Below are 12,312 nucleotides of genomic sequence, written 5' to 3' on the forward strand. Positions count from 1 at the left end.
ATTTAAGGTGTGCCTACTTCTATTTTAAATTAGATTCAGCTTCAGTTTTACAATTTTGTTTTTGCAATTATCTTTTCCATTCAGTGGTGTTCACTTTTAGACAAAATCCTCTGTGGGATTTCGAAAGCTCCTGGATGTTTTGTTGCTTTGTTCTGGTACTCTTATGGATTCCTCCCTCAAAGACACACTGCCAGGGAACAACATCTGCAACAAGGATGCTTATTCTCTACAGCCTACAGCCTTTCACCAGAGGTGTCGTCCAGTGTAACTTGGCGGAGCAGTTGGTATCTGGAAATAAGGATAATAAACCCATAACTGAGAGATCTAGTCTGTTCAAAAACCAGTGTTACCATGCTACATGTACATGACAACTTTCCAGACAGTATTTCCAGAGCGAAGTGATACAAGGAAACTCATCTTCCACCCATACAGTACATTTAACTCTCTGTAAAAACCATGACTATATATACACACATTAATCTCTCATTTTACTATCTGATGTTCTCCAGTAAGCTTGTATCCACCTCAAAACAAAGCAAACAAAAAAAACCCAAACACAAACCAAATTCTCTAGCTTCTCATCCTTAAACTGCCTTTTCCCCAAGCTGCATATTCTAGTATCAGAAAACGTAGGCATAGATAAATCCAAACATCAGAAGGATGCTCTTCATTACTGACAGCAAAGCACAAGCCTTTTCATTTTATTCAAGTTGATATGTTTCCCACTGTCTTACCCACACAGGAGAATCCTTGTATCTAGTCCCTTTTGTGCACTAAAATCAACCAAAACTTTACTTATTTAAAAACAAAAAGGGACCTGCAAACAGATTGCATTATTTGGTTTTAAATGTAGAGGTTGAGTTATGGAATCAGCTCATGATTCAAAATAAAGAAAACTCAACTCACATGAGTATAAACTGGCTCATGGGTAGATTTTTAAGAAGCATGTAGGTATGCATGAAAAATATGGGGATGAAAATTCTTCTTTTTCAACAGTACGCCTGCTATATGAAATGTCTTCAAGTACAAATTACACATCGTATGGAAAACGTTTAGAAAGTCTGTTTGGCATCAGATCACTAAGCCATTCTTACAACCACCAGGCTGCAGAAAAACAGGTCCATCAAAGAATGGCATGCCAAACTATTGTCTAGGAAAGAAAAATCAATGCTATTCACATTAAAATATTCTATATTCCTCTTTGATGAATCCCTTTCCCAGAGACGTAAACATCTGTAACTCAGTTACAAAGAATCACATGCATTTTACAGGAAAATGAAAGATATGTGAGAGACCACCACTATCTGCAACAGTGATTCTTATTTGAAGTAATGTATTGGTCTGTAAACATTTGTGTGACTCACAGTATTTTGAAAAAAAATCAGGTTAGAAATTGTGTCACTTGATAGTTATGTTAAATACCTTAACACAAAGTTAATTTGAAAGGGCCATTAAATATGTAGTCTCACCAAGAACTTGGTTCACTCAAGCTACACTGCAAAACATGAACAGCCAAGTAAAGAAATGCAAAATACTTTGTAATTACATCTTTTCTAGAGGGAAGGGAAGCATTACATGCATACTCGCTGCCCAAATTTTCATTTATAGTTTTTCCCCCTGCTGTGAATAAGCTAAAAGCATAAGGTTTTTCAGTTAGCAGTGGTTGTATATATCAGTGCATGTCAAAGATTTCTTAAATCATCACATTTTGATACTTACAGTCCCACCATTTAGCACAACTGCCATCTCAGTTGGCTGATAAACATTGCTTCTAAAAGGAGCACTAGGTCGGCTTCCCAAACTGCCGTTTCGAAATCCTGCCGTTCTTAGTGCTGTGTTTAGAAAAGAGAGATCGTTCTTAGGAACACAATGAATGCGTCTCCTTTGAAATCATAAAAATACCTTGCTTCCAGTTTAGTTACCAGGAACTTTGCCATTGATTTTAACTTTTATGCTGCCATACCAGTTTTCACGTTGCTTTTGAACAGCAGTTTTTCTCACATAGTTAAGGATGGATCACAGAAGAATCAGTTTTACATAAAATTAACTGTTTGCAATGAAATTTTTGAAGTTTGCTTCATCTCATTCCAATAGGAGCCAAATGTTTTCAATCACTGAACCTTTGACGTATCTTGCACGGTATATTTTGCAAAGTGCTTACTGTACTGGTCTGGATACTGTGGGGTTAAGTAAAGTGATATTACATTTTGCTTTCTATCAAATTCAGAGGACAAGGATCCAAAACATTGCTCGAGCCAGTAAGCATGCTCACAACCCCCCTGAGCATTACTTCAGCATGACTAGCGTATAAGGATTTTCCAGATGTTTCAGATTATATTTACTCTGAGAAACTAGAAATATGAAGTAAATATTGCTTTTGAATAGCTTAAACATGGCAAGACTGAAGCAAAAGAGAAGATACTGATTGTCCTTCAGAACATTTATACCCAAAATACATCAATCTCTCCGTTAATTTTAGCACAAGCTTGGTTTCAAGATGTATATTCTGAATGAGAGAGACGCACAGTTGGGGATATGCTTCTTTCTCTCTAAACCAGTCTAGGGGTTGGCACGTACAAACTCTCTTTTTGCTTTGGGGGTAAATAACGTTCACTGAATTCAGCTGTGGCCAGGAAAGAGAGCTCATTGATCCATGCGACTTGCGTGGTTACAACAGGCAATACTCATCTGTGAGTTGGTAACAGAAACATGCCTAGTTCAGGCACCTGGGGCAAGAATTTGTCTTAGATTTAATTCAAATTACAATTCTGCACTCTCTGGCTGAAATCATGAACAAGCTGAATTTTACAAGAAATTCAGCATAGACTTTAATGAAGCCAGGATTTAATACAGTTGCACTGCGTGGAACAAGATTTAAATGGATCCTACTGCCATATGCTGTCCCCCAGCCACTGCTGCTCCTCTCTTTGGGAGTTGTGCGCAGACATGAGGAACAGTAATGATTTAGCACAGATACTCGGAAATCCAGCCCTGCAAATGCTCAGTTGTTGACTTCAGATACGCACAGACCCTCACTTGCTCTGTATTTTAAAATTAGATATTTTTGCAGGACACTGGAAGAACAAAAGATGAAAATGCCTATACTAGAATTATGTATTTTTTATTTCATATTCAACCATCTCAGGGTCAGTAGTATTCTTTCTTTGTAGTTTGGATTCTTATTGTGTGTTAAATGATTGCACTGGTATTTGCTAATACAGATAAAGAAAAAAACCTCTTTATAATGCATACTATCATTAAAGTATTTACAGAAAATATTTACAGAAAATTTCCATCGTCATTTCAAAGTTACCTTAAACAGCCAGTACATTTGATTACATATCGCTAAATCCTCCTTCCCTATTATTGCAATAACTCTAAAATTCTTTTAACATGAGAATCAAGAGACAAAGCTTGTGGACAAAATACTAATTTTGGAATTTTTTCTCATACCCATTTTACCATTTTTTCTTGTACTTTTTCCATTACTATTAAATATATCTACTTGCATAGAGGATGTATAGGTTAAAAAAAATAGTGCCAAGAAGATTTGAGCTAATGTCATGTCAAAGTCTCCTTCTAACACGTTATTTTAAGTTTTATTATCTTTGGTTTTAGGCATTGGCTCCAAGGGTGACTTGTAGTATTAAAAGTTATTAAATAAAATTCAGTTGAGTACCAGAGCTGCTTAGGCTTGCGTTTCTTGACAGCTGTAGCACTCTACATTTCATATTTAGATTTTTCATGTAGAAGGCAAATTCGCTTTGCCTTACAGAAGTTGCCCTACTAGTACGCACTGCATCTCCAGAGAGCACTGAGAACCCATCCAAATTGCCTTTTTCCAGGGTTTCTAAATACTTTACTAACATTTTTGCAAGACAACAGGTATGAAAATAACTCTTTTAAGTAGATACCTCAACTCTCCTATCATATGAACATTAAAATCCCAGATTAGCATGTTGTTTAAATGATGTTTAAATAACTGACTTTAAAATAGTTTTGCTTTATTAATGCTTAATGATGTTACTGGAATAGAACAGCTCTTATTGGTACGTATAACTTGGAGCTACATTTTGCTAAGAAAGCGAGAAACTAGGAGAACGTATGCTTGCTTGAGCCTATTGTTTAAAGGCTGTTCAGCCTCATAAAATGCTGCTTAAAGTCTTTAAAAAGAGAGAAAAAAAAGAGCATAATTACTAAATTACTTTATACAAGTATTAATGGAAATAACAAGAATTAATGGAAAATATGTTTATCCAAGCATGTTTTCTATTTAAAGCTAACTACTTACTAAAACAAATATTACAGTCAGGGAACTAAGAGGTGTTTTCCGGTTATCATGTCTTCCAAAATTTTACAACTAGTTACTCTTCTATTCTTAAACATCATTCTTAAGTATAATTGAAGAAAGTACCCTTCCTTTAATTCCTGAGTGCTTAATGATGAATTCTTGAATTGAGGTTAATTAAATGAATAAGAGAGAGCATTCTCTACATACCTGCAGAGAGCCAATTGCTAATAGATTCCAGGTGCTCAGCCACTGACGACCATCAGTACAGTGATCTGACTGAAACCAACACTTCAGCAGCCGTAGTACGTGACTTGAGTATTATTACCTGTGTTTACTTTAAGTCTCTACCATACCAGTAAGTTTTCTCTCCAAACCCTGCTGTCATAAGTCTTTACTTAAAGAACCACTGCAAAGGAATAATGAATCTGTTTTGATGTATTAAAAATGCATGAATCCTTCTCCCACATGCCATAGGAATAGGAATGACTTGCATTTATTATGATAAATATTAATAAGGGCATCAGACAAGGAAATCTATTTTGTGTTGTATTGCATAAAATTCAGATAGATTGAAACAGAACATATATTGCACTATAATAAATCCTATAATGATTTTATAGCTGTCATACGTCTATCCATTTCACTAAAAAACTTAATCACTAAATAATTAGATTGAAAGGGAACTTCCAGTTCTTTCTAAAATGTATGCATGAATGGGAATAAGACAGAGTGAAAGATCCAGTTTTGTTCTTAGATCTTCCTGAGTCAGAAATAGCTCCACCGAAGTCCCTGCAGTTACCTTACTATGAAATTAATTTAACGGGGAATGGAGGACAGCAAAAAAAGATGAGCAGTCATCTCAACACTCAACAGTCACTTCAACAGTCCGTCATGAAGCTGCCTCTGCTACTCTGGAACATTAGCAATAAACAACCATTCTTTTATCCATGCAATTTTTTGTTTGTTTTACCACTGCGCTTGGTATACACTCACAGGATCTTAACTCCTTCTGTTCAAAGCTTTCGTACTAGGAGACCTTTAAAGTTCCTGCTAAAACACTTAGAAGAAAAATGCCCTCCTGACCTGACACTGTGACAAACAAGAGTGCCATCTTCCTCCGTGTCTGGTCTATACCCAGAGGAAACATCAAACCCAGAGGAAATCAAAGATACATAAAGATCAACAGAAAGGTGAAGTGCCTGGACAACGTGCCCCAAGCCTTCTTTTGGGGGCTGCCAAAGCCACGTGGCAACTATTGGCTGGGATACCAAAGTCCTCTTCTCAATCGCAGGGAGTAAAAAGCAGTTGGACTTGTACTGAAATCCTTCATCCGACTGGGGGACAGCACCAGACCACCACCTGCACCGCAGAACACCCGCGGGCTCGCGCTTCCCTTCGCCGCGCAGATAAGCATCCCTGTGTATTTTCTGATACGAGTTAGATGTTCAGCAATGGTTTGGATCTCCTAAGCTAACAGTTGTTGCTGGCCCTTTCAGTAACTACTCAAAACCATTTTAATAATGTGTCATCACACATTGTTCTATGTCACCAAACAGGTATGACAAGGAAAGCAACCATTACCTGGAAACCTCTATCTATGCATACTCTGTTCAGATGTCAAAGCTGTCAGAACAAAGACCGTCTTTGAACTTGTCTATACGCCGCTTTGTGTTTCCCCCCCTCCAGTGTCACAAAATGGCATTAAATCCGACTTCAATGAAAATATAATTAATAGTAATTATTTTGCTGCTCAAGAGGCTGAGCATTTTGTAACATAGAGCACTTGATTTTTTTCCTGGGTTTTTGGAAAATATTTCATATTAAATGTTGTTAACTGATAGTGACAAAAAATTTCATTTAAACTATTTTAAAATAGAAGTTATTTTTCCCCTCAGTGAATTTTTTTAGCTTTCAGTGTTGGCTTTGCATTTGAAATTGTTCAGTTTTTCAATGAAAAACCAACATGCAGAAGAATAATTTTAACTGAGGATGTATTTTCTTTATTGTGTAGGGGTTTTTTTATTATTTTCCCCCACTAGGTGACATGTTATGAAAATTCTAAAAGGGTAGAACACACAGTGTGAAAAAGTATGGTATTTGTAATGACCCTTGTTTTGAACACCTGAAAAATGTCTCATACAGATTATTTCCTTGACTAGTACAGAAAGATATAGTCCTCTACAGTGAATTCTTACCTGCATTATGCTCATCCATTGAAAAGGCTTTATTTTCCATGTAGCTCCGAGGAAGCTGTATATCTTCCTCAAAAGCAGTTTCACGCATCCTTGGCTGTGAAGTATCGAAATAATTGGGAGTGTTTTCCTGCTGTGATGGAAGGATGGTACAGTGGACCTCTGGGATGGCATGAAAAATAACAAACACCCAACCACTGGACACCAGTGCAATAGCAAGAGTGGGATCACTCCACTTGTCTCTTCTCTTTAGCTCAGCATTACCAAAGAGGTACATAGTCATCCAGGCTACCCAAATCAGAATGGAAAAAAAAAGTGTTATAATGAGGCATACTCCGTTTTTCTTCCATTTCTTAAACTTTCCACAGAGAGTGAAAAGAGAAAATCCCATGGTGAATACCATCAGGAACATAACGTAAATCAAAGCCATAGCAAAATCCATTGGTTCGTAGCTGCAGGCCAACTTGTTATCTCTGACAATTGTCAGTATTAACCACTCGGTTGCAATAATGACCTGAACGAGCATCAGGCAGATTGCCACACCAGCTAGATGCCAGCCAGATGGACTCTTCCCATGTCGAACTAGTCTACGAAGTCTCCAGGCTTGAGCTAGCAAGCACGAGAAGCACAAGGCAAAGATAACTCCCCATAGAAATCTTCGGGTAGAGCACACCATTTCATCTTCTTGTATGATGAAAGCAAACGTCAGCCCAAACAGTCCGAGAGTCCCAAAAAGAAAGAGGAAGTGCATTCCCAGCGGGCTCTTCTTCTCTTTGTCCTTGATGAAGGGCAGCCTCACCAGCAAAATCAGCATCAGCAGCAACGTGGTCAGCACACCTGCGCCCGCAACTGCCTCCACCACTATTCCCCAAATGGCATCCAGGTCGCACAGGTAAACATACTGAGGAAGAAGATCCAGTCCGCACCCTCTAGACGTACTTGAGTTTTCAGAAGAGCCATAGCTGATCACGAAGAGGAGGAAGAAACCAACAGCTGGGTAGGTTTTCATTTTTCTGTCCAAGACAACAAAATATTTGTTTGTTTAGCTACAGCTCACTTCGGATGATTTCACAGCAATTGGAAGCACAGCTTGTTTCGGCAACACATGTCTACTGGTTTTTTGCACTGGATTTGCAGCTGGCATAGCCTACCCCTAGTCCCCTTTGCTGCCCTCCCAGAAAGCTGCGCTCGTCTGTTGTACTCAGAATGCAAACTGACTCACTTCTGTCTTTGCACAGATTGAAAACAACATTTCCAAATACTGCCCCTGCAAATATCCTAAAACACAACCAGAAGAAATTATGTATCCCGTTGCAAAATAATACATTATCTACAGTATGTTATTGTTCAAATTCAGGTGCTCCAAGTATGTGTACACTGCTCTGGGCCTCATGCAAGTGTTAAGTTTTATCAGAATTAGCCTGTTTCACAGCCTGGCACCTTTTACTGGAATAAAGGCAGAGTCAAAACCACTTTTTTTTTTTTAATTTTTCTTTTTTTAAGGATAGAGCAGTCCCAGGAAAAGAAACATTGTGCTTTTTTTTAAAAGGAAGATCTTGTTTTCAAGCTTGGTCAATAGGCAGTTATAATATGCACTCCTTTCATCCTCTTCCAAAGCCCAGGTATTAGATTGCCTTTGCAAATGGGAATGGTCAGCTAAAGAAATCCCATATTCTGTGACAATGGTGCACACATGCAGTGTCATCAATCAACTAATCAAAAATGAATGACTCATTGTGCTGCTTAGCAAGTCCAAAGCCATTCAAAGGAAACAAACAACAAAAACCAGAGCATCACTTTCCCCAATCCAGGCAGTGAACAATGGTAAACTCTCTAGGAACACAGCACATCCCACTCTGCCCTCAGGACCAAAAGCCTGGACGAGTCCCAGCTTAAGTTTTAGGAAGAACATGGGTTAGGTGCTTTAAAAAGGTATATGTTACGGCATTTGCTTTTATTAAGCAAAGCAGGGCAAAGGAGATTGTTAAAAACGTAACTGCTAAATGAAGAGTCCGCCCCAGCGATAGCTGCCCTGTAAGGGCAGTCTGAAGGAAACACTACGTGTACCAGATACGAAACCTGATGCTGTTAACCTTCACTTGCATGAAATGTTCAGAGTAAGACTTCCGTTCGGATGGTATGACCGTACGGAAGAAAAGCACCATATAAACAGGCAATAATGTTGGTCCTGTAGCTCACGTGATGTGTTTAAGACAGAAAGAGAGAAACAGAGAAACTATTGGTGGCTCTTCTGTAAGTTGGCCAAACAGCCCTGACTGACTACCCATCTAAAGATACTGCATAAATCATAACTGCATTTAATGAAAATATTTAAAAGTTTAATGAGAGTTGAAAATGGCTTAAAGTAATGGTGCAATGTTGTTGTATTGAACATGATCAGTCGTAACTAATACAAAAACTATTTACATAGCCTACGTAGTCTATTTACATAGACTCTTACAGCTGAGAACTGCGGGTTTTCTTCCCGTGCGTTACAGTCGTCTGTAAGTTGATCAAAGTTAAAGCTGGTAGATCTCAATCTTCAAACTACTGTTCATTCCCCTTCCACTGAGTAATGACCAATGCCCGTTTTCGGCATGTGGCAGGAGACAGATGATGGAAATTAAGCTGTTTCCTGTTAGAGGCACCAAGGCAGCAAATGTGCTAATATAAATGCATAGTGACTTTATGGTCTTCATTCATACAACAGACAAAAAAGCTTATTGCAAAACTTCATCTCAGAAGTGGAAGCTGTGACAAATAATGTGATCTGGGATTGGGCAAACATGAAAAAGGTAATCGATGATCTTTGCCCGCCCATAGAAATTACAGCATCCTTGCACTATTGAAAGGGCTACAGTGTTCTAATGATGCAATGACCTGCAGCTAATGGCTAATGATTTTTTTTTTTTCTACCTAGCTGTAATTTACTTCATGGTGAATTGGTAGAATATTTACTTGTTTATATCTGATTTGTATAACAGGTTTCTCAATGACTCTGTCGCAACACTCATGTTAAAAACACTGACTTTACAGACAGAAAACTAATCATCAGTGAAATATATTCATTTTTGTATTGAATATGGTTACGGTCAATAAATCTCCTTGCCCTATGAGTACATAATTAACTAGAAGGAAACATTCTGAAGGTAATTTTGCAATTCCTTCTATGCACAGGCAATAGTGCTTCAACTAGTGCATTTACTCTTTAGAACATCCAGAATGTCCGAAGTGTGAAATGGTCAGTGCCTGCCGATACAAAGGGAGGACATCCACTAGGATCTACTAAGGCAATACTGCAAACCACTGGCACCAATTTCAAGCAGCAGGAGGTCGTGTGGAAAATTATTAAAAATGCATTCTAAATGTCTCCCAAACCGTAAATAATAAATAGCCTTTAAGTGAGGGTCATGTTAATTTTCCACCATCCTATCACCTACGAATTATGATATGCATGTACTAAATTGGTTTCAATAGTAGCTTTGTTTATTAGCTACTCTCCAGAGACCTGGAGGGTAATGAATTAAGTGCAAGTATCTCCAGTTCTAAGATTTTTTCCAGTTTTCTGGTTACTTTATTCATGTCATGTAACCCTCATGTGATTGAGCTATTCTAGGACAGTCTGTTTCCATGGAGATTGTGCTGCATGGGTAAGCAGTCATATTGTCAGCCCATCATTTGTTTCCTCTTCCTATTTGGAAGTGTTTGGGAGGGGGGAAGGGAGGGTTAATGAATTTTGAGTATTTCCCCCGCCACGAAGAAGTAGTTTCTTTTGCAAGGGGGAATTAAGCTGTGACAAAATATATTGAGATTTCAGACAAAATATATATTCAGAAATGCTGAGGTGTTCAACTCAAGAGGAGTTTTCCCAAGTTACTTCCATTTATGAAATTACTTTTGGGAGAGCTGATGGAGATAAACAGTGGTTCTCTTAGAAAGCTCCTAGATTGCTGTAGTATTGACAAAGAAATCTCTAGGACTGCTGACAGGTATTCTTGGCGTGAAATCACATTCCTACCAGTGTCAGTAAGTCTCGCCCAACAGTAGATCCTGTCCATACCAAAGCTTGCAAACAGGCTCGAAACCTCCAAACACGGAATCTTTTCCTCACCGCTGCTGTCATATAGCCATGTTTGCAACCCGCTTACTACGTATTTCTGCCAGACTAGGTAAATACTGGCAACGTTAATAATCAAGCCCTGTGATGATACCAGCCAAAATCCTCTGCCTAGCACTGGTACTCAGCACTGAACTCAGCTGTACAGACCAGGGAAAACACTGCCATTACAACATACACGTTTGGCAAGGGAATGCCACAGCTTTAGTTGAAACCATAGATTCAATAAATTTAAGGGAAAACTAGGAAGGCTTTTTGTCAGAAAAATATGTTTTGGAAAAGAGAAGTATATCAATATGGGCTTTTTATTAAAATAGTGTCTTCCTCAAGCCTGTGCTGTGGGTAGAAGGGCAGAGTCCTGTGTCTCTCGAGATTTTATAGTAAAATCTTCTGTCTGCACATTATGCCCAGTAGTTACCTAAATCAGTAACTGTAGGGGAATAGTATTTTTTATAGTATTGTTATATTTATGTCTAGATTAGCTCTTGGCAAAGTTATGCAACCTCACGGTAGTAACAATAACGCTCTATTTTGACTGGTGCTTCACTTCTGCTATTACCAGAGAGCTACAGCAATCGTAATACAAATGTCACAGAAACATTCCAGCACAGATATAGTAAGTGGCACCGATATATTATCCCCCGCCTAGTTGGATGGAACTGTTCATACAGAAGGAAATCGACTTGAGATTTTCTTCTTGTTCCTGGATCCCCCTCCAAAACTCTATTTCATTACCAGTAGTTAAGCCAACAGACCTGAACCCAAAGCAATCACAAGCACTTAAAATGAATCAGTAAGCCGTAGACATTTCACGCAAAAGCAGCAAACAATGAGCGGGACAGCTTGCAAATCCAGTCCTCAATTTTTGGTCCAAAATCTACTCTCAACGACAACAGTAATAACTCCACTGTTTTCAGCAGAGTGAAGTTCCCTACATTACCTGGTGTAGAATCACTACAGAAATGGCAGACACAAAGCTGCCCCAGGGGGTACGAAGTACAATTACAAGCAACTAAGCAGAACCAGAAAATCTCACAGTTGTCATCAAAAAGTTGTCATGGTTAAAAATTAATGAGGCTTTCAATAGCTGAATTCTTCTGACCAAAGACTGCAAGTATCTCATATCTGGTCAAAAAGATACTGCTGTATGCTGCTCGAGAATATATCTATAAAGAATAAATCTGTAACCATGCAAAGATTTAAGGTTAGGCTAGTCATGGTTAGGTGTATTATCTGTTCCCCTTTTCAGAGTCCTAATGTTAATCAACTGGTACAGGAAGATGCATCCAATCACAAAGGAGAAAAGCGATCTAGTAAATAGAAGCAATAGTAGCGCAAACAGTAACCTGCTCTGCCACACATGGGCAGAAGACTGGTTCACTGTACAATTTCCAAAAGAAAACCGCCCCCGCCACGAAGTGTTGTGGAGAGATGCTAGTGAGGAATTAATCACAACGTGGGATCTCTGCCAGCTCCTTTCGATCAGATCTGAAGAATGAGCTTCAGGACTGCTAACAGAGCAGCAGCCACCGAGCCGAGATCAGACTGCTCACGAGATGTATTTCCAGAATAATAATTAATAGTGCAATTGTGCTTTGTATGCAAAAGATACGGCAGTGATTTAGACACCCTCTGCATTAGAATAATACACACCATGCTACGTACAGCCTCACAGTTACAGAAAGCAAGACTCCTCTCCAAAAAGGACACGT

General features: G+C 38.6%; 1 protein-coding gene across 1 annotated transcript; it reads right to left on the bottom strand.

Moving 5' to 3' along the window:
* Positions 1-243: 243 nt before the first annotated feature.
* Positions 244-7,492, bottom strand: GPRC5B (G protein-coupled receptor, class C, group 5, member B). Its single transcript, XM_010290418.1, has 3 exons — positions 6,487-7,492; positions 1,720-1,832; positions 244-288 (listed from the first exon to the last, which is right to left on the bottom strand). Exons 1-3 carry the CDS (start codon positions 7,490-7,492, stop codon positions 244-246), a joined length of 1,164 nt encoding a protein of 387 aa, XP_010288720.1.
* Positions 7,493-12,312: the final 4,820 nt, after the last annotated feature.

The sequence above is a fragment of the Phaethon lepturus genome, unplaced genomic scaffold (assembly GCF_000687285.1).
Source record: "Phaethon lepturus isolate BGI_N335 unplaced genomic scaffold, ASM68728v1 scaffold51800, whole genome shotgun sequence".
NCBI lineage: Eukaryota > Metazoa > Chordata > Aves > Phaethontiformes > Phaethontidae > Phaethon > Phaethon lepturus.

Coding starts and splice junctions, on each gene's coding strand:
- GPRC5B (XM_010290418.1), bottom strand. CDS start 7,492: ATGAAAACCTACCCAGCTGTTGGTTTCTTCCTCCTCTTCGTGATCAGC. Junction 1,833..6,486: donor AATGGATGAGCATAATGCAG/GTAAGAATTCAC, acceptor TTCTAAACACAG/CACTAAGAACGGCAGGATTT. Junction 289..1,719: donor TTGTGCTAAATGGTGGGACT/GTAAGTATCAAA, acceptor CCTTATTTCCAG/ATACCAACTGCTCCGCCAAG.